This window comes from Chrysemys picta, chromosome 2 (assembly GCF_011386835.1).
Source record: "Chrysemys picta bellii isolate R12L10 chromosome 2, ASM1138683v2, whole genome shotgun sequence".
Lineage (NCBI taxonomy): Eukaryota > Metazoa > Chordata > Testudines > Emydidae > Chrysemys > Chrysemys picta.
The window spans coordinates 57,461,929-57,489,746 of record NC_088792.1 but is presented as its reverse complement, the minus strand read 5'-3'; the positions used below and the strand labels follow the sequence as shown (position 1 = coordinate 57,489,746).

At 43.6% G+C, this 27,818-nt stretch overlaps 1 protein-coding gene across 14 annotated transcripts in view; it reads right to left on the bottom strand.

Annotated features, from left to right (window-relative positions):
- LRRC72 (leucine rich repeat containing 72) overlaps positions 1–27,818 on the bottom strand; it is a 101,600-nt gene that overhangs the window by 26,085 nt on the left and 47,697 nt on the right. For 3 of the 14 annotated variants that reach the window (XM_065583204.1, XM_065583206.1, XM_042856593.2), the window contains 3 exons: positions 17,388–17,447; positions 13,340–13,413; positions 1,989–2,058 (listed from right to left, as the gene is read on the bottom strand). In XM_065583204.1, the coding sequence (XP_065439276.1) occupies positions 1,989–2,058; positions 13,340–13,371 (102 nt within the window). In that variant the 5' untranslated portion in view covers positions 13,372–13,413; positions 17,388–17,447. Of the gene's footprint in view, positions 1–1,988; positions 2,059–13,339; positions 13,414–16,245; positions 16,498–17,367; positions 17,448–27,818 lie in introns of those variants that run through there. The other 11 variants (XM_024106571.3, XM_065583203.1, XM_065583207.1 and 8 more) reach the window with 8 other exon arrangements.

Here is a 27,818-nt window from a genome sequence, read left to right as displayed (position 1 = left end):
AATTTCTGCCTCTGGGCACACTCACTGCTTCCTCCCTCTAGGCATCCAGATGCCTGTCTTCCATCTAAGCCCCAGAGTAATTCATGAACCAGGGAAATAAAGGCATTCAGGGAAAGACAGTCTTAAGTCACATGCAGGGCATGATCTGGTAGGTGGCCTCTGAGCACACCTACTGGAGCAGGTCTCATTCAAAATCCAGGAGGAGGACATGGTGGTAGTGGTAACAACCACCTTATAGCTTTTAGCCCAGTGGTTAGAAGTCACCTGGGATGTGGGAGACCCAGCTTCAATTCCACCCAGCCTCTGTCAGAGGAGGAGAAAGGATTTGAACATGGGTCTCTCTATGGTCCAATGCATTTTTAAGTATGTATCCACAGTGGAACTGTCACTGGGCCAGAGAGAGAAAGAATGACAGTAATCCAGTGGTTAGGGCACCAAGATAGGAGACCCAGGCCTGGTCTACACTACGACTTTAATTCGGATTTATCAGCTTTAATTCGAATTTACCCTGCAACTGCCCACACAACGACGCTATTTATTTCGATTTAAATCGATTTCTGTACTCCACCCCGACGAGCGGAGTAGCGCCAAAATCGATTTTAACATTTCGAATTAGGGATAGTGTGGCCGCAATTTGATGGTATTGGCCTCCGGGAGCTATCCCACAGTGCATCATTGTGACCGCTCTGGACAGCAATCTAAACTCAGATGCACTGGCCAGGTAGACAGGAAAAGCCCCGCGAACATTTGAATTTCATTTCCAGTCCCGCTACTCCAATCACCCTTTAATTATTTATCCAGAGGGAAACAGCTTCAATCGGAGAGACTGAGGAAGCCCCACATCAGAATGCCCCATAGCACAGTGATTAGAGCACTCTCCTCAGAGGCAGGGGACTCCTGTTCAAATCCTTTCTCCCACTCGGGGGAGGGGAAAAATTGAACCTTGGTCTCCTACATCCCAGCTAACTACAAGCTTGGTCTCCTACATCCCTAAGTCAGCTTTATGGATCACAGCATTGTTCCTGTGATTTTTCTAGGCATGTAAAGGTTAGGTACCATGACGCTCGATGTCGCAACACCTAAGTCCCTTCATGGATGCCACCTTAGGTGACTTACTTAGGGTCACACAGTGAGTCAATGAGCTGGTAACAAAACACAGGTAAACTTACAGTAACTGAGGGTCTAACTCCTAGTCTTTTGTTCTTACAAATAACTGACTTAGGGAGAGATTGTGGCCTGTCCCGCACACTGGCGCAAGGTACCCCCTTATTTCCTTATACCACCACTTTCTGCCCACATGGGGAAGCAGACTCCAAAGAGCTGCTAGATCTCCCCTTTGTAGAGATAGATAGGAGGGTGGGATGGGCAGAATCTCAACTCTACTGCTGTCTCCAAAGTGTCTACCAGGATAGTTACCCTGGTTTGTTGGAGAGCATATACTGGGGCAGGTATAGACCTGTTACAGTTTACTCCCTCCCTGAAACAGCAGGGAGATTGACAGTGAAACTGTGCCTCAGAGTCATAATAAATTTCCCTCTGAGGGTGCTCTAGGAGTAGCAAAACAATTTACTGCTTTCTGGTAAGGTCAGAAACTGACAATCTTAGGTATATTAGCAAACACATTTTTCAATACCTTAATTCCGGAAGGTCTTTGATTTGGAAAATAGATCAGATCTTTCTAAAATCTCTCTATTTTTATAACTCTGGTAGAGATACTTAATCCTTTCGATGAACTAAATATGAATATAATTCATTATTATTTTAAAGGGAAAAATGTCAACTTATACTCTACTATGTATATCAAAACAGGTTTCTTAAAAATATCACATTTAAATTAATTGATTCATATTTTTGTAAAGAAATGAGAAAAACAACTATATCTACCAATTTTGTAATTTTTAAATGTTTTGTAATAGCAAAAGTATTAGGTAGTAATAAAAAATTATTTTAGGTACCAGTATTCATATTTTAATAAAATGTCTTATTACCTTATTGTTGTTAAGCCACAAATACCTTAAGGTCTGAAATCGTGACAGATTAGGGACTTCTTTTAGTCCCCTGAGAAGAAAAAAAAAGTTGTCCAACTTCAATATTTCATAATTACTCTGTAAATATAATTTAATCTTCAGTCAAATTATACTATACAAACATTATAAAGCAACAATTTTACAGAGCCTTTAATAGAAAACGACATACAGAATAATATGACTGTGTTAGTGTAGTTATGATCAGTGCTTGGGAGTGCAAGCAACCAAAGTAGTAGAAGTAGTAAAGAAAACTCTTTTGTAAAGAAAATAAAATCTTAACTTTCTCAAAATTGAATTCAGTTTCTCTGAAGAAAAAAGTCATTAAAAAAAATTATTATTAAAGCAGGAGTCCCAGCTGCTTTGCATTTCAAAGAAATACTGCTTATAACACATGAGGAGAATTCTTACATTTGGGAGGACACGAAGCCAATGGGAAAATTATTACTGAAGGTGTGGCCTGGAGCTACCAGACATGGCTCTAAAGAGGAAAAGATGGAAAACTGAAACCCAACAAATGGATGGACATATTTCTGAGCAGAGCTGATATTTCTAGTGTTAAACATTACTTCTTTAAATCAAATTCTCATTAAGAATTGGTGTTGTACTCAATATATGTCATGTAATTACCTGGGCTATGTAAACACAGGAGAAGGTTACTCACTCTGTGCAGTAACTGAGGTTCTTTGAGATGTGTCCCCCTATGGGTGCTCCACTTGTAGGTGCAGCAGTGCCCCCTGCACCTGGGATTGGAGATCTTCATCAGCAGCGCCTGTCGGACCGCACATGCGCATATTCCAAATCACACTGTGAGAGGGGCGTATATATATCGCTGTGTAGTCTGACCACCCCCCGTTTCTTCCCTGCCGCAGAGCATATGTTTTTGACTGCAAAGCAGAAGGGAGGAGGCTGGGAAGTCGAGCACCAATAGGGACACACATCTCGAAGAACCTCAGTTACTGCACAGGGTGAATAACCTTCTCTTCTTCTTTGAGTGATGTCCCTATGGGTGCACCACTTGTAAGCGACTAGAAAGTAGTGCCCCTAATTGGAAGGCTGGGTCTTTGGAGTGACATTTACTGTTGATGATAGGACAGCATGTCCTAGGTCCAGGAGAGTGTCTGCTGCGGCATCGTGCGTAATAGCATAGTAATGGGCAAAAGTGTCTGTTGATGTCTATGTAGCCACTTTGCAAATTTCAGCAATGGGGGCATTGTTGAGAAAAGTTATCAAGGTAGATAATGAACATGTGGAATGTGTTCTGATTGTGGTAGGAGGTTGTTTATTGTGGAGTTTGTAAGATAAATGTATAGACTGTGAGATCCACCTTGAAAGGCGTTGTTTAGGTATGGCTGTGTCTCTGGATCTTTCGATGGTGGAGAGGAATAATCGTGGTGGTTTTCGGAAAGGTTTAGTCCTGTCCAAGTAAAAAGATAATGTTAGTCTCATGTCTAGGGTGTGTAGAGCTGCCTCCTGTTGATTACTGTGAGGCTTCGGGAAGAAACAAGGAAGGTGTATTGGTTGGTTGAGAGGGAAAGACGTTGGAACCTTAGGTAGAAATCTTGGATGTGGGCGCAGTGTAACTTTGTCCTTATAGAACAGTCTGTATGGTGGATATGCCATAAGGGCCATGATTTCGCCAACTCATCGGGCAGAAATGATGGCAACAAGGAAGGCCATTTTCATGGACAGATGCACATAATAACAGGTTTTCATTGATTCAAACAGGGGTCTAGTCAGAGAACGTAGGATGAGGACGAGGTCCCAGGCAAGGGTTGGGTCTCTTATGTGTGGATAAGGATTGTAGAGACCCTTCAGAAAAAACAGAATGACCATCAATGGGGCAGTGAAAAGTAGTGACTGCTGCCAAGTGTACCCGAATGGAGCTGGTGGATAATCCTGATTCTTTAAGGTGTAGCATGTAGTCCAGGATAAGCGTGTGCTACGTCGACTTGGTGGGAGGCGCACCAGCATTGAAATCTAGTCCATTTATGAACCTAAGTGTGTCTAGTTGTGCCACATCTGCTATTCAAAAGTATCTGTTTGACTGCATCCAAACAGGTTATTTCTGAATCCCAGAACCATGGAGGAGCCAGGCTTTGAGGTGCAGCATCTGTGGATTGGGATGGAGAATGCATCCCATGTCCTGTGACAGGAGCCACGGTGTTAGATGGAGAGAGATTAGTTGGCATACCGTCATGTGGAGTAGGTAAGTTGTGGCCATGTTGGAGCTATTAGTATGACATGAGCTTGATCCTCCTGTATCTTACTAAGTATTTGGAATAGGAGGGACCAGGGAGGGAAGGCATAAAGGAAAGGCATCTCATGTTCTGAGGAACATCTCCAAGAGATCCATGTCCTAGTCCCACTCTGGAACAGAATTGAGGGCAGCAGGTGTTGTGCTATGTGGCAAAAAGATCTATGGTGGGAAATCCTCATCGGTTGAAGATGCACTGAAGTGCTCACATATCCAGTTCCCACTCCTGATCGTGGGAGAACCTCCTGCTCAATACGTTCACGGTGGTGTTCTGGCATCCCGGAAGGTATGCTACTGAAATGATCATGTTGTGTTGGATACACCAGTTCCACAATTTGAGTGCCTCTGACCATAAAGAGTGGAACCTCACTCCACCCTGCCTATTGATGTAACACATGCAGGCGAGATTGTCCATCATGACTCTGATGGTCTGAGTGGAGGGAGGAAATGTCAGCAGGCACTGCAGACTGCTCGTAGTTCTAGGAGATTAATGTGTGGGGTGGGTTCGGTTAACTACCATCTGCCCTGCACTGTGTGATCATGGAGATGCACTCCCCAACTGATTTGGGAGGCATCAGTTGTTAGGATCGTGGTCAGTTGTGGTTGGAGGAAAGGAACTCCAACATAGGCATTGTTAGGCTGTCTCCACCAAAGTAGTGAGTCCTTGACACTCATTGGCATGGATAAAAGTTTGTGGAGGCTGTGTTTGTGGGGGAGATATAGTGTACGCAGCCATGCCTGAAGACATTGTATATGTAGTCTTGTGTGACTGACCATGAAAGTGGCTGCTGCCATGTGGCCTAGAAGTTGGAGGTACATTCTGGCAGAGATCTGGGGGCAAATTTGTGCATTGGATACCATACACAAGAATCTGTGAGGTAGTAGGAAGGTTCTGGCTTGTACGGCATCCAACTGTGTCCCGATTAATTCCAGTTGTTGTATTGCATTAAAGTGGACTTTTCTAGGTTCAAAAGGAAACTCAGCTTTGTGAACAGGTCCATTGTTATGTGAACGGCTCAGAGAATGTGGTTTCAGATGGGGCGTTGAGAAGACAGTCATCCAAGTATGGAAAGATGACAGCTCCTTGTTTTCTTAGGTAGACACTGACTACTACAAGAATCTTGGAGAACACCTGCGGTGCTGTGGACAGTACGAAAGGCAGTACCTTGTACTGGTAGTGGTCATTGCCCACGACAAATCAGAGAAATCGCCTGTGGGCAGTGTGTATTGTAATATGAAAGCATGCGTGTTGGAGGTCGAGGGCTGAGAACCAGTGCCCCTGTTCCATTATTGCAATAATAGTTGAGAGGGTAGCCATCTTGAAGCATGCAGTTTGACTAACTTGTTTAGATTGCGGAGGTCCAGAATGGGTTGCCAGCCATCAGATTTCTTCCAGATCAGGAAATAGTGCAAGTAGAAACCCTGTCCCATGTGCTGGGAAGGAACTGGTTCCATGGCTCCCCATTGCAGAAGATGATTTATTTCTCCCTGTAGAATGGAATTGTGAGAGGAGTCCCTGAAAAGGGATGGGGAGAGGAGGTGGTGGGGCAGGATAGTTAAGAAGGGGATGGAGTATCCTTCCTGGATTATCTCTATAACCTACTTGTCCAAAGTGATGAGTCTCCAAGATGGGGAAAATTGAGCTAGTCAGTCACCAAACTGGTGGAATGTCAAAGATGGTGGGAATGACTGGAAGAGGGGGAGGCTTCTTGGGGCCTCCACCAGACCTTCAAAATTGTTGTTTCGGTGGGGAGTGCCTGAGAGGTAGCCCCTTGAGGAGTGGGCTGTCTATGTTTGGTAGGAGGCCTTTGTCTTCGGCGCTGGGTGTCATAATGCTGTTGAGGATTGTACTTCTGTGATTGGGAGTGTCTCTTTGGTGCTGGCATGTAAATTCTGAGAGAGCAGAGTGTAGCTTGGGAGTCTTTAAGGGAGTGCAGAGAATCGTCCATGCATTCTGAGAATAGCTTCTGGCCCTCAAAAACTAAGTCTTCTACTGTGGTTTATACCTCCACAGGAAAACCTGAGAGGTGGAGCCATGATGCACACCTCATGACCACAGCAGTCACGAAGGATCAGGCAGTGGTGTCTGCATATTCTAAAGAGGCTTGTAGGGTTGTACAGGTTAGGAGGTGTCCTTCCAATATTAGGGACTGGAATTGCTCTTTCTTGGCCTCCAGTAGGTCATAGAATCATAGAAGATTAAGATTGGAAGAGACCTCAGGAGGTCATCTAATCCAACCGCCCATTCAAAGCAGGACCAACACCAACTAAATCATTCCAGCCAGGGCTTTGTCAAGCTGGGCCTGAAAAACCTCTAAGGATAGAGATTCCACCACCTCCTTAGGTAACCCATTCCAGTGCTTCATCACCCTCCTAGTGAAATAGTGTTTCCTAATATCCAACCTACACCTCCCCTACTGCAACTTGAGACCACTTGTTCTGTCATCTGCCACCACTGAGAACAGCCCAGTTCCATCCCCTTTGGGTAGTTGAAGGCTGCTATCAAATCCCCCCTCACTTTTCTCTTCTGCAGACTAAACAAGGCCAGTTCCCTCAGCATCTCCTCGTAAGTCATGTACCCCAGCCCCCTGATCATTTTTGTTGCCCTCCACTGGACTCTCTCCAATTTGTCCACATCCTTTCTGTAGTGGGGGGCCCAAAACTGGATGCAATACTCCAGATGTGGTCTCACCAGTGCCAAATAGAGGGGAACAATCACTTCCCTTGATCTGCTGGCAATGCTCCTACTAATGCAGTCCAATATGCCGTTAGCCTTCTTGGCAACAAGGGCACTGCTGACTCATATCCAGCTTCTCATCCACTGTAATCCCAGGTCCTTTTCTGGAGAACTGCTGCTTAGCCAGTCGGTCCCCAGCCTGTAGCGCTACATGGGATTCTTCCGTCCTAAGTGCAGGACTCTGCACTTGTCCTTGTTGAACCTCATCAGATTTCTTTTGGCCCAATCTTCCAATTTGTCTAGGTCACTCTGGACCTTAGCCCTACCCTCCAGCGTATCTACCTCTCCCCCGAGATTAGTGTTATCCGCGAACTTGCTGAGGGTGCAATCTATCCCATCATCCAGATCATTAATAAAGATGTTGAACAAAACCGGCCCCAGGACCAACCCCTGGAGCACTCTGCTTGATACCGGCTGCCAACTAGACATCGAGCCATTGATCACTACCCATTGAGCCCGACAATCTAGCCAGTTTTCTATCCACCTTATAGTCCATTCATCCAATCCATACTTTTTTAACTTGCTGGCAAGAATACTGTGGGAGACCGTATCAAAGGCTTTGCTAAAGTCAAGATATATCACGTCCACTGCTTTCCCCATATCCACAGAGCAAGCTATCTCATCATAGAAAGCAATCAGGTTAGTCAGGCAAGTCCTTGCTCTTGGTGAATCCATGTTGACTGTTCCAGATCACCTTCCTCTCCTCCAGGTGCTTTAAAATGGTTTCCTTGAGGACCTGCTCCATGATTTTTCCAGGGACCGAGGTGAGGCTGACTGGTCTGTAGTTCCCTGGGTTCTCCTTCTTCCCTTTTTTAAAGATGGACGTCCGAGACCTCCCTCAATCGCCACGAGTTTTCAAAGATAATGGCCAATGGCTCTGCAATCACATCGGCCGATTTCCTCGGCACCCTTGGATGCATTAGATCTGGACCATGGCATAGTTCCTCCAATTTGGAGTAGTTTATGTAATTATACTTAGCCATGAGAGCTTCGTAGTTTGAGATTCTAAATTGGAGCATGGCTGATGAATACGCTTTGTGTCCAAATAAGTCTGAGTGTTTCCACCTCTGTTTGGATAGCTAGAATGGGATTGGCATTGACGGCCTTTCTCTTGCACTGCATAGTCCACCTAAGAATTTGGGATGGGGCACGAGAATAGAAATCGCACATCCTTCACCGGAACATATTTTTTTTAGGTCAGAGGGATGGACACTGCCAGAGCACCTTCGTGGGGTCAAGAAGAACCTCATTGATCGGTAGTGTGTTCTTGGACGAAGAAGATGTGTGGAGGATATCAAGCAGTTTATGCTGCTGGTCCTTAACTTCCTCCAAAGGAATCTGCAGGGAGTCTGCAATCCTGCAGAATAAGTCTTGAAAATGTCTCATCGGCAGATATAGGGGGTGGAGGAGGAAAAATGTAATGTTGGTGAAGCCTCCTCCTCCTGTTCTTCCTCTTCACTTGGCATCCACAGGGGTTCAACCAGCGGAGGGCGAGAGACCAATGGAGAAGGGAGAGGTGTAGGTCTCCAGCTTTGCTCCCTGGGAGGGGGTCCTGAACTGTGCTCTGTACATGGCCCAAGGGTCCCAATATGGCCAATGTGGAGGGAGTGTAACATGTGGCTGCATCTCAAGTGGTTCATGCCAAGATTGTGGACCACATGTAGACTGTGGATAGTGAGGATGAGCAGGTCTGATTTGCCTAGTAGACGAGGGAGCAATGGAGCTCTCCTCTTCCTCCTTCTCATCACTGGGGAAGAGAGGTGCCATCCTCAATGGAAAAAGGGAGGAATGTCATGAGTCTGGAGAGAAGGGTGGAAGTGGGGGGAGGACAAGTCGAAGGAGTGGAGACTCAGAGATGTTAGAGACCAGCAGGTCTTTAGGGTATCTAAAGTCTTGTGGAGGGGGAAAAAACATCATCAGTGCCAGCGTACGATTCGGTGTCAAAGAAAGGGTGTATTCTCCCAAAGTGTCTGTAGATAGCGCCAGAGACTTGGTTGGTGCAGATGACTTGACCGGTTCTGATGACGTGACCAGTGCCAATGATTTCGATAGAGCTGAGGGCTTACTCGGTGCTAATGGCTTCGTCAGTGTCAGAAAAGGCACAGGTGCTAGCAGTTTATACCTGCCATAGCTCCTGAAGTTGGCCTGTCTTGTTCCCCAGAGCTGGGAAACAGAGCCAAGGGCTGTAGGTCTGCCCAGTTAGGGTGTTTAGACTATTTCTTCATATTGATACCAGAGGTACTTGAACAGGCCCTGGAGCTGTGCCCTGTCAGATGAGGTTGAGACAACAGACCTTGCCAGGGATGGTGTTCTAGAGGGTGTGCCTCAAAGTGTGAGGAGGGAGCCCATTTCTTTTCATCCAAGCAAGAAAGAGATGACTTTCTCCTCAAGGGATGTGGGGAGTAAGGATTAGAGATGACCTCACAGAGCATGTAGGCCTTTCCGGGAAAGAGTCTGGGCCCAGGTCCAATGCCAGTTGCAGCAATTTCTCCAAGAGGAGAAGTTTTAATCTAATGTCCCGGTCTTTTCTGGCTCTAGGTTTCAGGGCAAGGCAGTGAATACACTGTTGGTGGTCACCTGTTACCGGGAAGGTGGAGCCACAAGAAACACACCTCTTAAACCCAGGGGATCTGGGCATAAGGATGGAGGAAAAAGGCTTCCTGGTCAGGAAGGGCGGAAACAAGGGAAAACGGAAACCTAAGTTATGAAATAACTGTAACGGTAAAGTTAAAACAAACAAAAAATGTTTATAGATAGAAGGAAGAAAGGTGAAGAAGAAAATACTAACTACACTACACTAACAGGTAAGGGACAATCTAGTGAGGTAATAGGAGAAGCAGGCTCTGCAGTGGATTCCGTCCCAGACCAAAGTCGGTAGAGAAGGAACTGGGGGTGGTTGGACCACACAGTGATATATCTGCATCCTGCTCACAGCACGAGAAGGGGGAGGGGCACATATGCAGTCCAACGGGCACGGCTGATGAAGATCTCAGATCACAGGCACAGGGGGCACTTCCACACCTACAAATAGAGCACCCACAAGGACATCATTCGAAGAAGAAGCTATGATTACTGTCTCTCCTGCATTCCCTCCTATTTTTTAATTACACTCACTTGATGTGTCTTGTTTTAAATTAGACTGTCAGCTCCTTGGGGCAGGGACTGTCTCTTTTCTATTTATACAGCAACTAGCACAATGGGGCCTTAGGTCACTAGGGTAATATAAACCACAATAAACTTCCCTCACCAGAAAACCCAAGTTGAACTGGCCAATAATTCTTGTAATACTTGCTTCTCCCTCATCCTTCGCTGCCATAAAGGATTTTTATTTCCTCTATGATATTTATCTTAAAATTGATTTTGTAAATGGATTTGATCAAGTTGCAGGATCAGGACCTGTGTTTGGTAAGGAAGCAATAGGATCAGAAATGATTAACATCATATCATCAGCCTAAAGTGCCAATTGATTTGTTTATGAATGAACTGTAAAACTTAGTATCTGATTTTTCTCTAATCTTCCATGCAAACTGTTCCATATCCAGGAAAAAAAGAAGAGGAAAGATGAGACTAGGCACCTCTGCTTAGTCCAGCTTTTAAAAATAATCTGCTTGAAGCATACCCCACCAACTAAGGGTACATTTATACTACGAGCTGGTGTGATTCCCAGCTCAATCCCTGCTCAAGGAGACATAACTGCATTAGCTCTAATCAAGCTAGTGCACTAAAAGTAGGAGTGTAGCCACGATGATGCAAGAGGTTAGCTACTCTGAGTATGTATCTGTCCAAGACCATAAGTATGTACTTGGGGCAGCTAGCTGCTCACACCATCAGAACTAGCAGGTATGTCTCCTTGATCTGGGAATTACACCCCCGCTCACAGCATAGACATACCTTTAATTTGGGTTTATGCTCTTATGCTTCCATTTTTTGAAGTCTAGATAGTCCAATACAGACTGATAGTCCTTTGTTAATTTGGTAAATTGGCCTTCCTTAAAATAATCCATAGACATGATCCTGAAAACACTTACTCACATGCTTTAAAGTGAGTAATCAGTAAATAGATTATTCAAAGTAGTTAAATAAAGCATGTGTTTATTGGATCAGGATCTTCATATTTACACTACTCTTTTACAGGGCTATTATATTATTCTTTTATATAGTTTTACTGATCAAATCCTGCATTATTTCACAGTCCATCAAGCTGAAGTTTCTCTTTACTGTCTCTTAGCAGAGGAATTGTCTTTGCACTTCCTGCACTACTCTTAATTTTATAAACTACATTTTAATTCACTTTCTTCCCTCCCTAATAATATGCTCATTTTAACTATCTCGACTCTTGCTCTGTTCTTTCTGGTACTAAGGCATTTAAATGGCCCCAAGTAGAGATTAATTCCTTTCACATTTTAAAAGAGCCTGTCCCTTTACATATGCCTTCCAGCCTTTGCATGTCTTTTACAAACTCATCCTTTTTGGCCTCCAGCATTTCTTTCCAGCTTTCAGTGTTCAAAGGTACATTTTTTCATGTCCCCTTAATAGCACTGGTTTTAAAATATGATTTTCATCTCTAGTTTGACAGATTTTAATAATTAATTTTTCATATTCTTTGTTTAGCCAGCAGAACATTGTGTCAAGTCAAAAATCCAGGGATATCATCTGATACTGACACTGGCTGAAGTTCAAGGATTGCATACATTGGAATGGGAAAAACGATCCCTTGCTGAGCATACTGATCATTTCCATATCTGCCATTTGATCTGTTCTTTTTATTCCTGAGCAAAAACTGTTGCAAGAGCACTACGGTTACACATTTATCACTCAGGAAACACAACTGGTAAGGTTACATGCAGACTTAACTCTGCCCCCTTATGTGTATGCATAATAATTTTTAATTACATGATAACCTGCTATTAGTCAAATAATACAAAATAATATCACATATCTTTTTCTACAATCATAGATGCTTCTAATTTTTTTCCATAATTTTATACTTAAACTAATTTTATTTTCCTAATGGTTTATATCTTTATTGATTTATACTTTCTATATGTTAAGTTCTCGCTAACATATATTTTAATCATTTTTCAGCACCAAAGTACAATACATTTTATTTTCAAACAGTAGCACAGCCTTTTAAATGCAATTCAGGGAATGAGTCTTTTAGGTGCAATTCAGGCAATAAGGCAGATTTTTAGAAGTATTTAGGCACCCAAGTTACAGATAAGCACTGAGCAGGATTTTCAAAAGCACCTAGACCAAGATCCTCAAAGGTATTTAGGCTCCTGACTTCCATTGAAATAAATGAGAGTTAGGGGCCTAAATACCTTTGAGGATCTGGGCCTAAGTCTGGCCCCTCATGCCTAACTCCCATTGAAATCAATCTGGGCAAACAATGTAAATCCCAGTAGGTACACATCCATACCTTTAGACACTTAAACACCTTTTAAAAACTGGCCCTATATTATTATGCTAATGTAGCTGTGTAAACATGATATGCACAGTGTAAGTATTCTTAGGTGCAATTGTGAGATTGTAGCCAGGATTACAACAATTTCTGGATGAGTCCTTAATTGGAAATTCAAAGTGAGCCTCTAAACAACTTTCAAGTGTCCCCTTTTCTGCACCCTATACCTTATGGCACCCTATCAAAATGTTCATCCTAACACGTCACCTAATAATCTGTCATTCTTCTCTCCATCAGGTTCCTGGTGTTTTTGACCCCTCCCAACTGCTATGGTCTCTCTCCCTTACCTTCCCATTTCCCCAAAATCTCTGGCTACTTGCTACAATTGACAGTAGGTGGTAAAAGAAGCCACTATAGCTATCCTACCACTTCTCTAGATAGCAGTGAATTGCTCTCATGCCTGGGAACTCCAGGGCCATTGCAGGAAGTGAGGGATGGACAACATAAAGACAGATATGCAGGTTCTTAGCCAACGATGCTCCTGTACTTTCAACTTCTGCTTGCCTTCTTGCTGCTTCTCTCATCCAACTTTACAAGCTAGTCAGATAAGTGAAGAGCTGCCCATAGAGCCTGTCTTCTCTCCTTCTTGAGCTGGATCTACATCGACGGCTGAGGAAGTTAACTACTTAGCTGTGAATTTAGTTGGCCCATATATGTCAGCAAAATTTCACTATTTCTCTCTATTTTTATACCTGGTCCACCATCTGTTGTGTAAGTATGATTTACTGTGTGCTTCATATATAAATAACTTTCACAAAATATCTGACATACACAGCACTACAAAAAACTAACGTACATGGTGTCATCTGGATCTATTTAATACAAAACCCCTCTGTATTAGTAATATAAATTGTACTTACTGTCCAGCAAGGTACAACACTGAGACATCCATATCCCTCTTAAAGCCACATATCTTTAGCTGATTTTCTATTGCCTGATAACAAAATTAATTTGTCAGACTTCATCCCTGCAAGTAAAGATCTTGCATGCAATAACAATAAGGTCTAAAGTAAAGAGAGGTGAAACTGGAAGCTTCTGTTTTAAATTGATAAGAAGAAGACACCTACATTTATGGTACTCTTACTCCAGTTTTTCTTATCCTTGTCATATTCAATTCTTTAAATAGATACATTGCTACATATCTGGGGAAAAACCACTGCACAAGAAGTGCATTCTCAAGGGCAGGATTGAGATAAAATAAAACCAGCACACTAATTCTTGCTAATGACCAGCAGACCCTTGTAGATGATCAAATTTTGAAGATTAATAAAGTGTAGAACCTGCAAACACATATACAGCTTAACTGTACACAATGAGCATTAATGTACATAGATACATTGTGCAGGATTGGAACCTAAGTGATTAAACAGAATTTAAAAAAACACAACTACTCAATCACAAAATGTAACTTCTCCATTTATTTTGACAAATGTAATTTTAATTGTGATTTTTCATGGTATACCATACCAGTAAATTACCATGGTATATTTTATAAAAGCAATGAAGTCTTAGCAATATGAAGCATCATTATGGGTCTTGGCTATTAAGACTCTGCTGAAACATAGCAGAGAACATGAGATTTTCTGCCAGAATTAGTAGGTTTACTATGGGAGAATTAGCAAGGCTTTTACTATATACTGCAATGTACGCAATGTGTCTGAGACTAGTTTGGTGCAAAACCTCTAAAAAATCTATTTATAGTAAATTATATCTGAGATTAGTGTGGTCCAAAACATCTAAAAAGTTAAAATCTATCTATAGTATACAGTAAACACAGATGTTGACTTTACTTTAGAAATACAAAATTGCTTGGGAATATTGATATATGGCAATATGAGTATGTTACAACCTTGCTTCTCTGAGGATGGAGGATTTTGCAGTTTGTAGAGTAATTATAGCTGGCTAGAAATTTTAATGAAAAATGGAAAATGTATTGCACAAAAAATGTTTTCTGACCAGTGGTAATAATGATCAGATGTTTTTAAAATGCAAATCAGGACAACTGCACAGCACAACTGTTTGTAAGAGAAACATGCACAGCACGGTTTTGACATCTGGGAGAAGATTAAAGAAAGTTTATTTCTTTTCCTTAAATCCCAATATTTCAGCCTCCTTCTACATTCCCTCCTTATCCTTCAGGCATGTAATCCTCCCTGCTGCCTCCCCTTTCCCAACCAGCCCTCCCTGTGTTCCACAAGAACCTGATGAATCTAGATCCTAGTCCTACTGCTGCTACAACTTCCTGCCCATTCTCCTGAGGCGGGTTCCAGCTGCGCTTGCACAGGACCCAGATCTGCAGCTTCTCCATACCAGATATTTCCTCATGGAATCTCCCTCACTACCAAAAAGTGGTTTATAGGATAACTCATACTGAGCATCCATATCTAGCACAATTTTACAAGGAAGAGGCAAACAGAGGAAATAGAGCATACAGGGATGGATAGGGCATTTAGCTGATCATCCAGCTGCCTGGCTAATACTACTGGGATTGAAGCTGGGACTTTAAAATTGGGATAATCCATGACATCTCATTATACTAGTTGTGTCAGTTTCTTTCTAACCCCTTGAGGATGAAATGGAGAGGTGACATGTTGCTGTTTATTGTACAGGTTTTTCTTGTAAGGATGTGATGGAGGGGAAGTTGCTGCATGTATCTAAGACTCTTTCCCTTTAGAGATAAAATGGCATAAGGGAAGAGTAGGCAGTCTCATACAGCTGGGATGGCAGGGTTTGGAGATTTTCTGTACGTTTTTCTCTCACCACAATAGGGATGGGATGGAAGGTGATTTTGCTGTATGGGTCACTGCCTCTCACCCCAATGGGGGAGAAGGTGAAAGGGGAGGTTGCTGTGTGGGAGTCACCGCCTCACTCCCTTGGAAGGGTGCAGGGGGTCAATGTCTCACCCCAATAGAGAGGGCATGGAGGTTACTATGGGAGTCACTGTCTGACCCATGGGGATGGCATGCATGGGGTTGCTGTGGAGGGCACCGTCTCACCCCCATTGGGATGGGATGCATGGGGTGCTGTGGGGGGCACTGTCTCATCCCCATGGGGATAGGATGCATAGGGGTCACTGTCTCACCCCAATAGAGAGGGCATGCGGGGTTTCTGTGGGGGTCATGGTCTCACCCCTCTGCAAGGGCGGCTCTAGCTTTTTTGCTGCCCCAAGCACGGCAGTCAGGCTGCCTTCGGCGGCATGCCTGAGGGAGGTCCGCCGGTCCCGCGGCTTCAGCGTACCTGCCGCCAAATTGCCGCCGAATCCATGGGACCGGCGGACCTCCCGCAGGCATGCCGCTGAAGGCTGCCTGACTGCCACCCTCGCAGGGACCGTCAGGCCGCCCCCCATGGCTTGCCGCCCCAGGCACGCGCTTGGAGCGCTGGTGCCACCGCTGCCCCTCTGGGGAGTTGCTGTGGGGGTCACAGTCTTACCCCCATGGGGTGGGTGTGGGGGGTTCCTGTGGGGGTCACTCCCTCTCTCCTTCGGGGAGATGATGAGGGGTCAGTGTCTCACCCCAAAGGCCAGAGGGAGTGGTTGTGTCAGCCTCTCCCCGCACGCCGACCGTGTGTGTGTGGGGGGGGGCGCTAGGGGCGGGGATATACCAAACGGGGTTATGCAGAATTGGTGCGGGGGGAGGTTAGAGGCTTGGCGCCAGCTCCCGCCTGAGGGTGGGGAGGCTGGCGGCTGGGGTCATGTGCTGGGCTGGGCTGGACTGGACTCAAGAGCGTGGCGCGGCCATCCGCGGGCAGGGAGGCGGGAGGGGCTCACCTGGTAGTTGCTGCTGCTGTGGCTACCCGCCATTTTGGCTTCCTGTTCCTAAGCGACCGGGGCTCCTGGGGGCGGGGAAAGAGCAAAGAGGCATGAAAGAGGAGCGGGAGGGGGACGAGGGCGAGACCGAGGGGAGGGCCAAGGACCGAGGAGCCGGGAATTGGGACGGGCTGCTGGGGGGCCGGGATCGGACTGGGGGGCGGGATGGGGCGGCGGGGGCGCGCGCAGTTAAGAATCTCACTCAGCGGGAACACGCGCGCGGGGGGATGCGAGGGGATGGTGTGGGAGTGACAGCGATCGGGGCAGTGTAGGTCTGGGCATGTGGGCGGGTGTGTGGGGACATTATGGGGGTTTGTGACAGCGCTGGGGACAGTGGGGACTAAATAATGTGCTAAAACGGACTGGATGCTTAGCTAAAAGAAATACATTGGCAGGGCCCTAGCAACAAAGAACGTGGCCCCCTCCGAACGGTGGCCCCCTCCGAACATATTTCCGGGCGGGGCCCCTTATAATGCAGAAACTGGAATGCGGTATTTATTTTGCCACTTTTAGGGGCCCCCTTCCTTGCGGGGCCCCCTCTGGTCGGAGGGTACGGAGGGTGCTCACTACGCCTCTGTACATTGGTGCTGGAACTAGGGGTGTGCCGCACCCTTGGCCTGGCTTGAAGTGGTTTCGCTTATATACAGAGTTTACTCTTTCATTCAGTAGCTCTCAGCGGCCCCACTATAAAAATGGTTCCAGCAGTGCACCCCTGAAGAACTGGCAAAGGTCTAACAGTAGAGGGGTACCCTGAGCCCCCACAGTGGCCCATGAATTGAAGGCAGAACTAGAGGGGTTTATAGAATCATAGAATATTAGGGTTGGAAGGGACCTCAGGAGTGTGGGAGTGTAGTGACAGGGTGCCTTGGTATGAGACCTCAGAGAAGGGAAAACCTGAGAGCAACAGAAAACGCTTGACGTCATCTTTGGCTTTACTGGGTCTTGCTGATTTATGATCTTGAAAGACAGGATATTTTTGACTGCCCTGTATTTCTGTCATTATTTGAGTAGCAACCATAGGTGTTCTTGGCAGTTGGGCAAATATTTGTGAACTTTAATGTACAACAAATTTATACCACTTACACTACTGATATGCAACTTACAAATCACCTTCACACCTTAATACACGTATTCTGTGTCCAGTTCCTTCAACACGTACTTTGCTGTGAAATAAAATGCATTCAATTTAACACAGGTCTTAAACCAACTCAAAATATTTATGACTTCCACATGTGCAAGCAGATGTTGCAATGTTATTTGTACTACCATTTATGCTACATAGATTGAGTGAAAAATAGCATAAGGCCATTTCCAGAGACCGAATATATATATATGTGGCACAATGGAAAATGATCTAGCTGCAATAAAAATCTGTCTGAAGACTTGGAATTATATTTAGAATTTCAGTTATATGGAGTTAACAGAAATAGGTGTTACAGATCATGTGCAATTAATAAAGAATAAGAATTGTACATGCAAATACATAAATAAACTACCACTCATGGAATTAATTATGTGCACGTCTCTGCTTGTTCAGACCACTAAAAAAATGGATGGAGTGTGTGTGTGGTGGACAGGTGAAGCTACAAATATATTGCATGAATGAAGCTGTCATAGAAAAGTTGTGCAAGTAGCTTCCATTCCAGCCAGGTGGCTTTAGACAACTGAAAATCTTAAATAAGAAAAATTAGTTTTCTTAAGAGTACATAAATAACAGCAGGAAAGTCTTTAATCACTCATTTTAGCTGCTAAAATACCTCTTGGGATTTGGATTGAAATGGTGCCTTACTGCTGATGAGAAAATGCTTGAGAGGCAAACAGGTATATAGAAAGACAATCTATTCATTTTAGATTTCACAGAGGAACAAGCTTTAAATCAACACAACAAAGTTATTGTTTGGAACTCTGTAAGGGGAGAAGGGCAGTCAAAAATGGGAACCATGCTTTCATCTATAATGGTAAAATGAAATTTTCAGCAGCTGAATTTTTGAACACACTTTTAATGTGAAGATGCTAATCTAAGGAGAATTAGTTATTCCAGCCTGGAGCTTGAAGTCCTTATTCAGGCTCCCACTTAGACAAATAGAACTTGAAAAGAGTATATTTACGCTTTTAAAAACTAATCAAGTATTTTAAATAGTGAGTACATATAATCTTACCTCCTACAACCATTACCTGCCTGACCCCTTCCCTTTGGATGTTTTTTTCCTCTATTGTTGGATCTATCACTTACATTTTAAGATGTTCATGGTTGTGACTTGTTATTTATGTGTATTGTGATAAGTTTTAACACAGTTGTGGGTGCTATTAAATGATCACTTTTGTTGTATTTTGAAATGTAAGGTCAGGGCTTATATCTGTTTTTATGTTAAGTCACAGCTGCAACAACAAGCCATACATGCTCCCTCTTAACAGTAACATTATCCAACACCATTAACTTCCACTCTGCTCCATTTTTCCAAAGAGTAGTATGAGCAGTGAAGCATGGTACCAGTGTAACAGTTGTTATGGGTGTGAGACATACCGGGCAGAGCACAATCCAGACTAATGAATAGCTGTGTCACCCCTGCCCTGTAACCTGGGGTGCCCTTTACAATGCCCTGCTGATGTGGCCTCCAACCTGAACTGCTCACAAACAGCCTCCAGGATATAAGTCACTCCCAGCTATATTTGTGTGTGCAGTAGCCAGCCAGCCACACCTTGGCTCATACCAGCTTTGGTTATGCTGCAGGGCGACCCCAATGCCCCATTCCCAGAAATGTATGTCCTGTACTGCCCAGCCCTCTCCTAGATAGAACGAATATATTAAATCCGTTATTCCTTTAGGGGAATGATATGCCAGTTTATTGTTTTAAACAGTTATTCAGACACTTCAGTTTAAACACACTGGATTAGACAAAACAGTAAAACAAGTTTATTAGTTACAAAGAGATTTTAAGTGAGTACAATTAATGAAGCATCAAAGTAAGAAATGGTTACAAGAAAAATAAAGATAAAATGCTTAGTGGGGCCTAACAACTATGTTAGATTCAAAGCAAAGTTTTCTCACAACATGCTTTCAGCAGTCTTACTGACCAAACCCTTTAGGTTAGGAGGACCCTCCCCCACAGTCTAATGGCTGCTTCCTTTGTCTTTTCAGGTGCAGAAAATGCAATGGACAGGGAAAGAGAGAGCAGTGTCTTGGGATGCCTGTCCCTTCCTTTTATAGTCCTGTTCCCACTTTGAGAAGCATTTCCAGTTGGGAGCAAGGCGACAGGCAATCTGTGTGGAAGGAAACTCAATGTTGTTTCTTTGCTAAAACATAGAATTTTTGCCCCTGCTTGCTTTCCTGACAAAGAATAGCCATTTAGCAGTAATGGTCCATTAGCCTTGTTTACATCTGGCTGAAGTGTCAGTTTGCCCTTTGTGTCTGAGAAACAGTTTAGCCATCTCCCCGCAGACTTATCTGGCAAACATACTTTTAGTCATGATCTCAGCTTATGTTTATAACTCATGTTTATATGCTGCTATGTGCATTTTGCCATGATATTTTTGATCAGCAAATTATGAATTTAAGTGATAGCTCACGAGGCATACCTTATAAAAACATTATTACAATACTGTGTAGAGTGTGAACACGGGTATATTCTGTCACAATGGGGGAAAGAGGCCTTCTCTATTTCTGATTTACAGTAGCAGCTCAGGCTTTTCATGTGGTAACAGCATGTGGCTCTCAGGAGAAACTTTGATCTTCCACATTTTACTGCCATAAGACTACCAGGCCAGCCCAACAGATTCGTCATGCTGTAGATATCAGGACTTGAGAGGACCACTGGGTCATCGAGACTATTTCTCTCTACAGTATTGGAAACCACACCATTTCATTTGTGGATCTGTGATACCCGACTTCCTTATCTCTCTCCAAGTAGCCCTCCCTGACTATCCTTTTGTAAAGCTTATAACGTCATCCAACCTCATCCTCCCTAGCACCACCTATGCCATTAGTCCTGGGCCAATGAATTCTATGTTAATGACCATCAACATGTCCCTGACATTCCCCCACAACTTGAGGTGCTGCTCATGCAGCACAACACCCCTTGGGCGGGTCTCTTTGGACAATCGAAGACTTAGCATGCAGTAGCCCACTCATTCTGGTGGCCACAAAGGTGACCAAAAGGTTCTACAACACCTGCAGTCAGACTAAGATCTCCTGAAGCAAGCCTTTCAGCCTCCTGACACCCCTTCCAAACTCTGGTCACATATAAGCCTTGATTTCATAGTAGAACTAAGAATCTGAAGGATACAACACAATAGTAACAATATGGATCGACTCACCAAAATGGCACATTTTATACTATGCATATACTTCCCGACTATGGATCTTGCCACACAACTCCTAATTATTCATGTTTTTTGCCTCCGTAGCCTCGCCAATCATCTTACCACAGACCGAGGCTCCCAGTTTATAACCAGGTTTTGGAAGGAAGTATTTCACCTCCTGGATGTGCATTCTAGTATATCTATCTCCCATCACCCCCAGATGAATGGCCCATCAGAAAGGCTTAACCAGGTAGTTGAACAGTATCTGAACCACTGCCAAAATAACTGGGTTGTGTTACTCCCATTAGCCAAATTCGCTTATAATAACACAGACCTATTTTGGTTCTTTCTACTCCAATTATTTTTATCATTCACAGTTCCATCCTTCCCTCATACATGGCAGTTCCTGATGCCTCAGATCTAGTACAGTAACTCCCCACTTAACATCCTCTCGCTTAATGTTGTTTCGATCTTACGTCCCTACTCAGTTACAGAACATGCTCCATTTAAAGTTGTGCAATGCTTCGCTATAACGACTTTTGGTGCCTGCTTTGTCCACAGCTGGCAACCCCCCCACATCAGCTCCCGTATGGCGCCCCCACAGCGCCTCCCACCCGCTGGCAGACCCTGCGGATCAGTGCCTTCTCCCTCTTCCCCCCGCCTCCTGCCCGTGGCAATCAGCTGGCTTGCGGCATTCAGGAGGGAGAAGGGATGGGGGGGGGGAGGAACGAGGACTCGGCGCGCAGTCTCCCCCTCCATCCCCTGCCTCCCAAATGCTGCAAACCAGCTGATTACCATGGGCAGGAGGGAGGGGGAGGAGCGAGGACATGGCACACCTACCCCCTCCCTCCCCTGCCTCCTGCCCACGGCAATCAGCTGGCTTGCGGTGTTCAGGAGGCAGGGGAGGGAGGGGGAGCCTGTGCCCCGAGTCCTCGCTCCTCCCTCCTGCCTCCTGAATGCTGCAAGCCAGCTGATTGCTGCGGGCAGGAGACAGGGAAGGGAGAGGGGAGGAGCAAGGATGTGGCGTGCGGAGTAAAAGGGGAGGAAGGCGGGGGGAAGAAGAGGTGGGTTAAGGGTTGGAGCTTGGGGGAAGGGGTGGCGTGGGCGGGCCGAGGATTAAGCCCCCCACACCTGGTGCTTGCAGAGTAGGGGAAGCTGCTGCTGCTGCTGCGCAACGTGCTTCTCCTAGCCTACAGCACCTTCAGCCTCCTTGCCTGCCTCACTGTTTCCAGTGCCAGTGAGCTGTGCCTGTGTGGGGTAAGGCGGGGGCACCTCCCAACTATAGTACTGTGCTGTACTGTATGGCAAAAAAAAAAATTCCCTGGAACCTAGCCCTTTACATTCATTCTTATGGGGAAATTGGATTTGCTTAACATCGTTTTGCTTAAAGTCTCATTTTTCAGGAACATAACATACAACGTTGAGTGAGGAGCTACTGTACAAACTAATAATAAGACTCAGTCTAACACTGTGCTTAATTTGTAATGAAAGAGGTGCTGGGGCTCAAGCAGGTAGGTGCCGGGGCTCAAGCAATTTTCTTACTTTCATAACTGACGCAGCAAGCCCAGAAGTACTGGGGCTATGACCTGCCAAGCCTAGAGGTGCCGGGGCTATGAACTGCCAAGCCCAGAAGTACCGGGGCTATGAACTGCCAACCCTAGAGGTGCCAGGGCTCAGCCCTGGCAAGTCCTGGCACAAATTAAGCACTGGTCTAACCTAAGGGAGCACCTGGAAGCTGCCAAAATAACTTACAAATGTCACATTGACAAATACCACCAAGAGGCCCCACCTCTGAAGGATGGTCAGAAAGTTCGGCTGTCCACTGAATATCTACACACTGACTGACCTATGCATACATTGGACTATTAATACAAAGGCCCTTACACCATTCTTCAACAAATAAATTTGGTGGCATTTGAATTTGCAGCTCCCTAAGTCCTTGAAGATCAATCTGGTATTTCATATATCCTTCCTGAAACCTTTAGTCAACAATTTATTTCCCAGCTGGTGTCCACTGCCCCACCCTGGTTCAAGTACAGGACCACAAAGAGGTACATAATTTGGGATATTCTGGATTCCCAAATATACAGAGGAGCATGTATTTGAATGTCTGGGAAGGTTTGGGGACCTGAAGAACGCTCTTGGGAGCCAGTTCATCTTGTTCATACCCCTGCAAAAATTTAGGCCTTCCATAGTGATGATGCTGAAAAGCCTGGCCTTGGGACCCATGCACAGGGGGAGGAGCAGGTAGCATCAGGTGCCACAACTCTTGAGCCCAGGCCTGCAGGGTTACCAAGCAAGACCCTTACCCTCTATTACACAGTGGTGCAAGACCAGATGAGGGAACTGCAGCTGATATCCCACAAACAGGGGTATACCTACTGACTCAGAAGGATCAGCTGACTAACAGCAGACTGCTAACTGGACACTTCTTAGCATGAAACTTCCTGTTCCTGTCACACCTTGGCCTTGTTTGAGCAACTCTGACTCTGCTTTGACTCTTGGTGTGGCTTCTAACTCTGGCTCTGGTTTTGACCCCCTGGTGTGACTTCTGGCTCTGACTCTGGCTTGGAATGACTCCTGATCCCAACTGAGTCTTCTCTGGGTTCTAACCATTAGGTCAGACTGCCCACATTACTGGCCCTAACACACAAAGTTAGCTTAGCTAATTTCAGTCAGAAAATTGCTAGTTTAGAGTCATATCATAGTCAGGTTTTTTTTCAGCAGACCTCCCCATTGAAATCAATGGGGAATCCCACTGAAAAACTGATGGCACAATACAACCCTTGAAATTTAAACCTCAGCAAAGTGTTATGAGAAAGGTATTATTTGCTCAGTAGCTATGAAGGACATTTAAAACATGATGTTTAGTGATTGATATTTTTAATCACTGAAACACAGTCTTCTGCTAAATTGAGTCATTCCTTAAACATGAACCTCTGTTTACCCTGAGTGAAACCTAGTGCCTTATACTGCTCTCACTGAAGTCAATGGCCAAACTCCCATTGACTTCAGTAAGTGAAGGATCAGACTTTCAGTAACCAGATTGTTTGTACAATAAATAATAAAACCGCCACCCTTTATTTGGACCGTCCTGAGTTTTTAAAGTTGGTATTAATTTGAGTGGACTGAGTACTGGACAGGGAGTCAGGGGACCTGGATTCTATTTCCAACTCTGCAACTGATTTGCTGTGTGACCTTAAGCATGTCATTTCATTTCCATCTCTCTGTTTCCTCACCCAACATTTGTCTGTCTTGTCTATTTAAACTGTAAATCTCTGCCCTGAAGAGCTATCTGTTGTATTTGTACAGTACCTAGCAAAATGGGTGTTTGATCTCATTTAGGGCCTAGGCCCTATTGTAATACAAATAATTAATAGTAGTAATAACATAAGTTCTCATGCAATTAATAAATAAGGGAAAGAAATCTACGTGAGAAAGGCTTTTCATTAGGTACTTTTTTTCTCCTATAAATGTTTTTATACCTACATTGTTGTTGATATGCTCCCTGATCTACCTGGATATTTATATTTAAAAAGTTATATCAAGACCACCTACTTATTTCACAATGCAATTGTCTTTTTTTTTTAAATAGATTGAATAATTTAGAACAGAAGAACTTATAGTAGTGTTCAGATGATATATTGGGAACAGCATCATTAGGATCCTAAATTCCTTTGAAAATCTGGCCCTATCTCTTTTTTTTTTCAGTATTAAAATTGAACAAAAGCCGAATTTGGTCCTTTGTACAGGTATTTGTTAACAAAGAACTAGAGAAAGTGTTCCATAAAACATACAAGCCAATTTATAAAGGGAGTAGTGTTGTCTCAGACTTATTCTACCTCCAACGTTATTCAGCGTATACACAGTAAAAGCCATTAACATTTTTGTTCTCTCATCCATTACACAGCTATCTCCTGTTTTGAATGTAAGAAAAAAAAATCTGGTAATCTCAAATACTGTTTTGAAGTAACTGTTGGCAGATGCTAGCTTCTCATTAGTAAACTCTGAAGCCTCTTGATCAGACCATTACTGAACATAGGGTGGAGTACATACAGTATACTGATGATAGTTTGTAGTATAGGCATTACCGCAGGATCCTGCTTGTTTGGTCTCTTCACTGGACAAATGTTCTTCCAGTAGTTGGACATGTCAGAGCTACCCTATCTACTACTCTTGAGAGATTCCAAAAAAAATAACAAAATCCCCAGAAACTCAACTGTGCTGAGCCAATAGGGCTCAGACTACACTGGAAACTTTTTCACAAAATTTCCCAGTCTTGCTAACATCATTTCAGCTCCATTGGTGCCAGCAAATTGTTGGGATATGGGTGGCATTATGGGATGGAGAACGTTTCATGTTGAGAGCTTGACCCTAGATGCCAGAGATTCCCCCATGACACATTTCTACCCCACAACACATTGTGAAAATTTCCTAAAAGGCATTATGCCAGACAGTGGTGCAGGGCACAGTGGTATACATTACACTTCACATCAACACAAGCACTCCTGTTGACTGTGCACAGCACCAATGCAAGCAGCTAAGCTATACACAGCTATGCATGCAGCCAAGCAATACACTAACTTTGGTGACTGTACACCAACATAACTTGTGTCAACCAAAGTCTGTAGTGTAGAAATGTCCTGAGAATCTTAGTGGAGATGGGTTGTTTGTATCTACAAATATATAACACCAGGCCATCCAAACTGTCTCTAATTAGGTCTAAAGGGCACAATGTTAAAAACACTGGCAATGGCCAGCAAGTCATCTTCACTATGGCCTATAACGTTGCTACCACTGGTGGACATGAGCCAGCATTAGCAAGAGTGAGGATTTTATTTAAAGTGATGCTAGTAAGGTAACAGATTTTCCCAGCAAAATCACAGCGAAGGAAAAGAAGGAAGCAATCTTTCCTCCCACAAAACCCAACTCCTTATCTTTGTTGGAACTGTTTTTCTTTGCTTCTTCTATTAAATTAAATGACAAAAACAACTCCAACATAGAATAGCTTCATAAAAATTAAAGAATTTTCACTGACCTTCAATACTGCCCAAAAGACTCAGCTAAATCCCCATAAGTCTTTTAAAAACAGCTTCAACAAAGCTAGAAGACAGCTCCCACTGAATTTCAAAATGGCTTCAGAAGTTGCCCCAGTGGCAATTCAGCTTCCACACAGTCTCAGGTAGCCCCAACTAAAATTTAAAAAAAGGCGTTGCAACACTTCAAAGCAGCTCAACCATACAAAGCCGTCATAATTCATAGTTCTCATGGAACAGTGGGTGAAGACAAATACGCCTGCAGCTGCCTTCCAGACAACAGCGCAACTAGACAATTCTACTTTCAGCGCTCTGATGGCCTTCTGTGCTTTACAGTTGGTCTGTAAAGCCCTTTCCTATGTACGCCCGGACTGAACTCCTTGAACCTCAAATGGGTAGCTGCATTCAAACATCATCAGTTTTAGGGACCATACCATTTTGTATTAGGAGAAAGAGAAAGAAACATAACATGGAGAAGGGAAGTTTTAAAAAGTCATTGATAAGAGGAAATAGTGCTCCCGGCTTTATAACTCCAGCACAGAAATTCAGCTGCAGGTAAATGAGAGAAAGCAGCACCTTCCTTCTGTGACATTCTTTGCCCCATAAAAAGTACTTTCCCTTTAGTGTGGTGCTCTGGGGAAAAGAGGTTAGGTGAAATCCTGAGCCCAATAAAGTAAGTGGAAAAACTTCCATTGACTTAAATGGGTTCAGGATTTAATCCCTTATTAGCAACACTGTTTTTTGCTAATGCCTTCCCTGCTCTGCTGTCTCCTCATCTGCTCTTCCTGCCATTCCACTAATGCTTTCCCTCTCCTTTATTTTTATTTGTTCTACTCCACTCCTTTAAAACAAAAGGTTGTTAGTAGAGAGGGCCTCAAACATAATGATATGATACTAGGATAGGATCAATTCAAAATCGGAGGATTTTTTTTCTGACCCAAAATATTAATATTTTTACTTAGCTCTTACTATATAGAGAGAGTTTCATCTACACATCTCAAAGTATTTTACAGAGGGAGCTATTTTAATCCCCATTTTATAGATGGACAAATCAAAGCCCAGAAAGCTGAAGTAATTTGTCCAAGATCTCACAATAGGTCAATAGCAAAGCCAGAAAAAAAAACAAAAAAACCTAAAGTATCCTGACTCCCAGTCCAATGCCCAAACAGCACTGCCTTCTGTGATTTTTTTTTTAAAGCTTTTAGGTTGTGATGTATCCTAAGAAATTTGAGCCCCAAAAGTAATTTTTTGAGACAGTTATCATTGACTGAAAATCAGTATGTAGAAGGGAAATGCCATTCAGAATTAATTCTAAAGCTGTTTCCATGATTCTCTAATCCTGAATTCTGAGATCAAGTGAAGAACATTATTTTATAATAGAACATGGTGATATTTTCTCCACCTCAAAAAACATGTTTTGTATCTCATTTTCAAAAAAGCAGACGTTTTATTATGGAAGAAGTATGTAGTAAAGTAATATACAAAACAGAAGACAAACTGGAAGTTGGGCTATATTTTAGGAACATATTTTCACATATTCAAATATGTTCATATTTAGGTGAAAAAGGCATAACATATAAAATGGGAATTTTTAAAGAAGTAAGTAATGAAAATCTGAATGTCTGGATTGTGCAGTCTCGTGTTGATTTTGAACATTAAAAGATATTAACTCTGGAGAATGACTGATGGGACTTTGTCTTCAACACTCAATTGTCAATATAAATATTATGAACTTGTTCAACAGTAAGGGGATTGTTTGGCATTTTGGCAATGCTCAGAGTGCAATCAACCATAGATTATGAGTGCTGTTAGACAATGTGTGTTAGTGCATAAAACCGATCAATTATCCCCACTGGCTAGGTTATTCTGGCACTGGGACTGAAAACTTGTTCTATCGTGAACTGTATATACCTCATAGATACATATGAAATATGTCATTGTTTCTCTTTAATTACTTTAATATAAATTGCAATACCACCCATAGCTAGCATGGAAATATCTGCTCTACAATTTTCACACTTCTGTCTTATGGGGTGTGAAACTTAGTTGGGTATTAAAAGAAGCACTTTAGAAAACTGGTGTGTATCTTGAACATGGTGCAACTATTAAAAAATGAAAAAATGCTGTGTAGCACTCTAATTAAGAGTTGATAGGTCTATCTATAGGCAGTTTTCAGTTAACTCTCAAGTGAAATGCTCA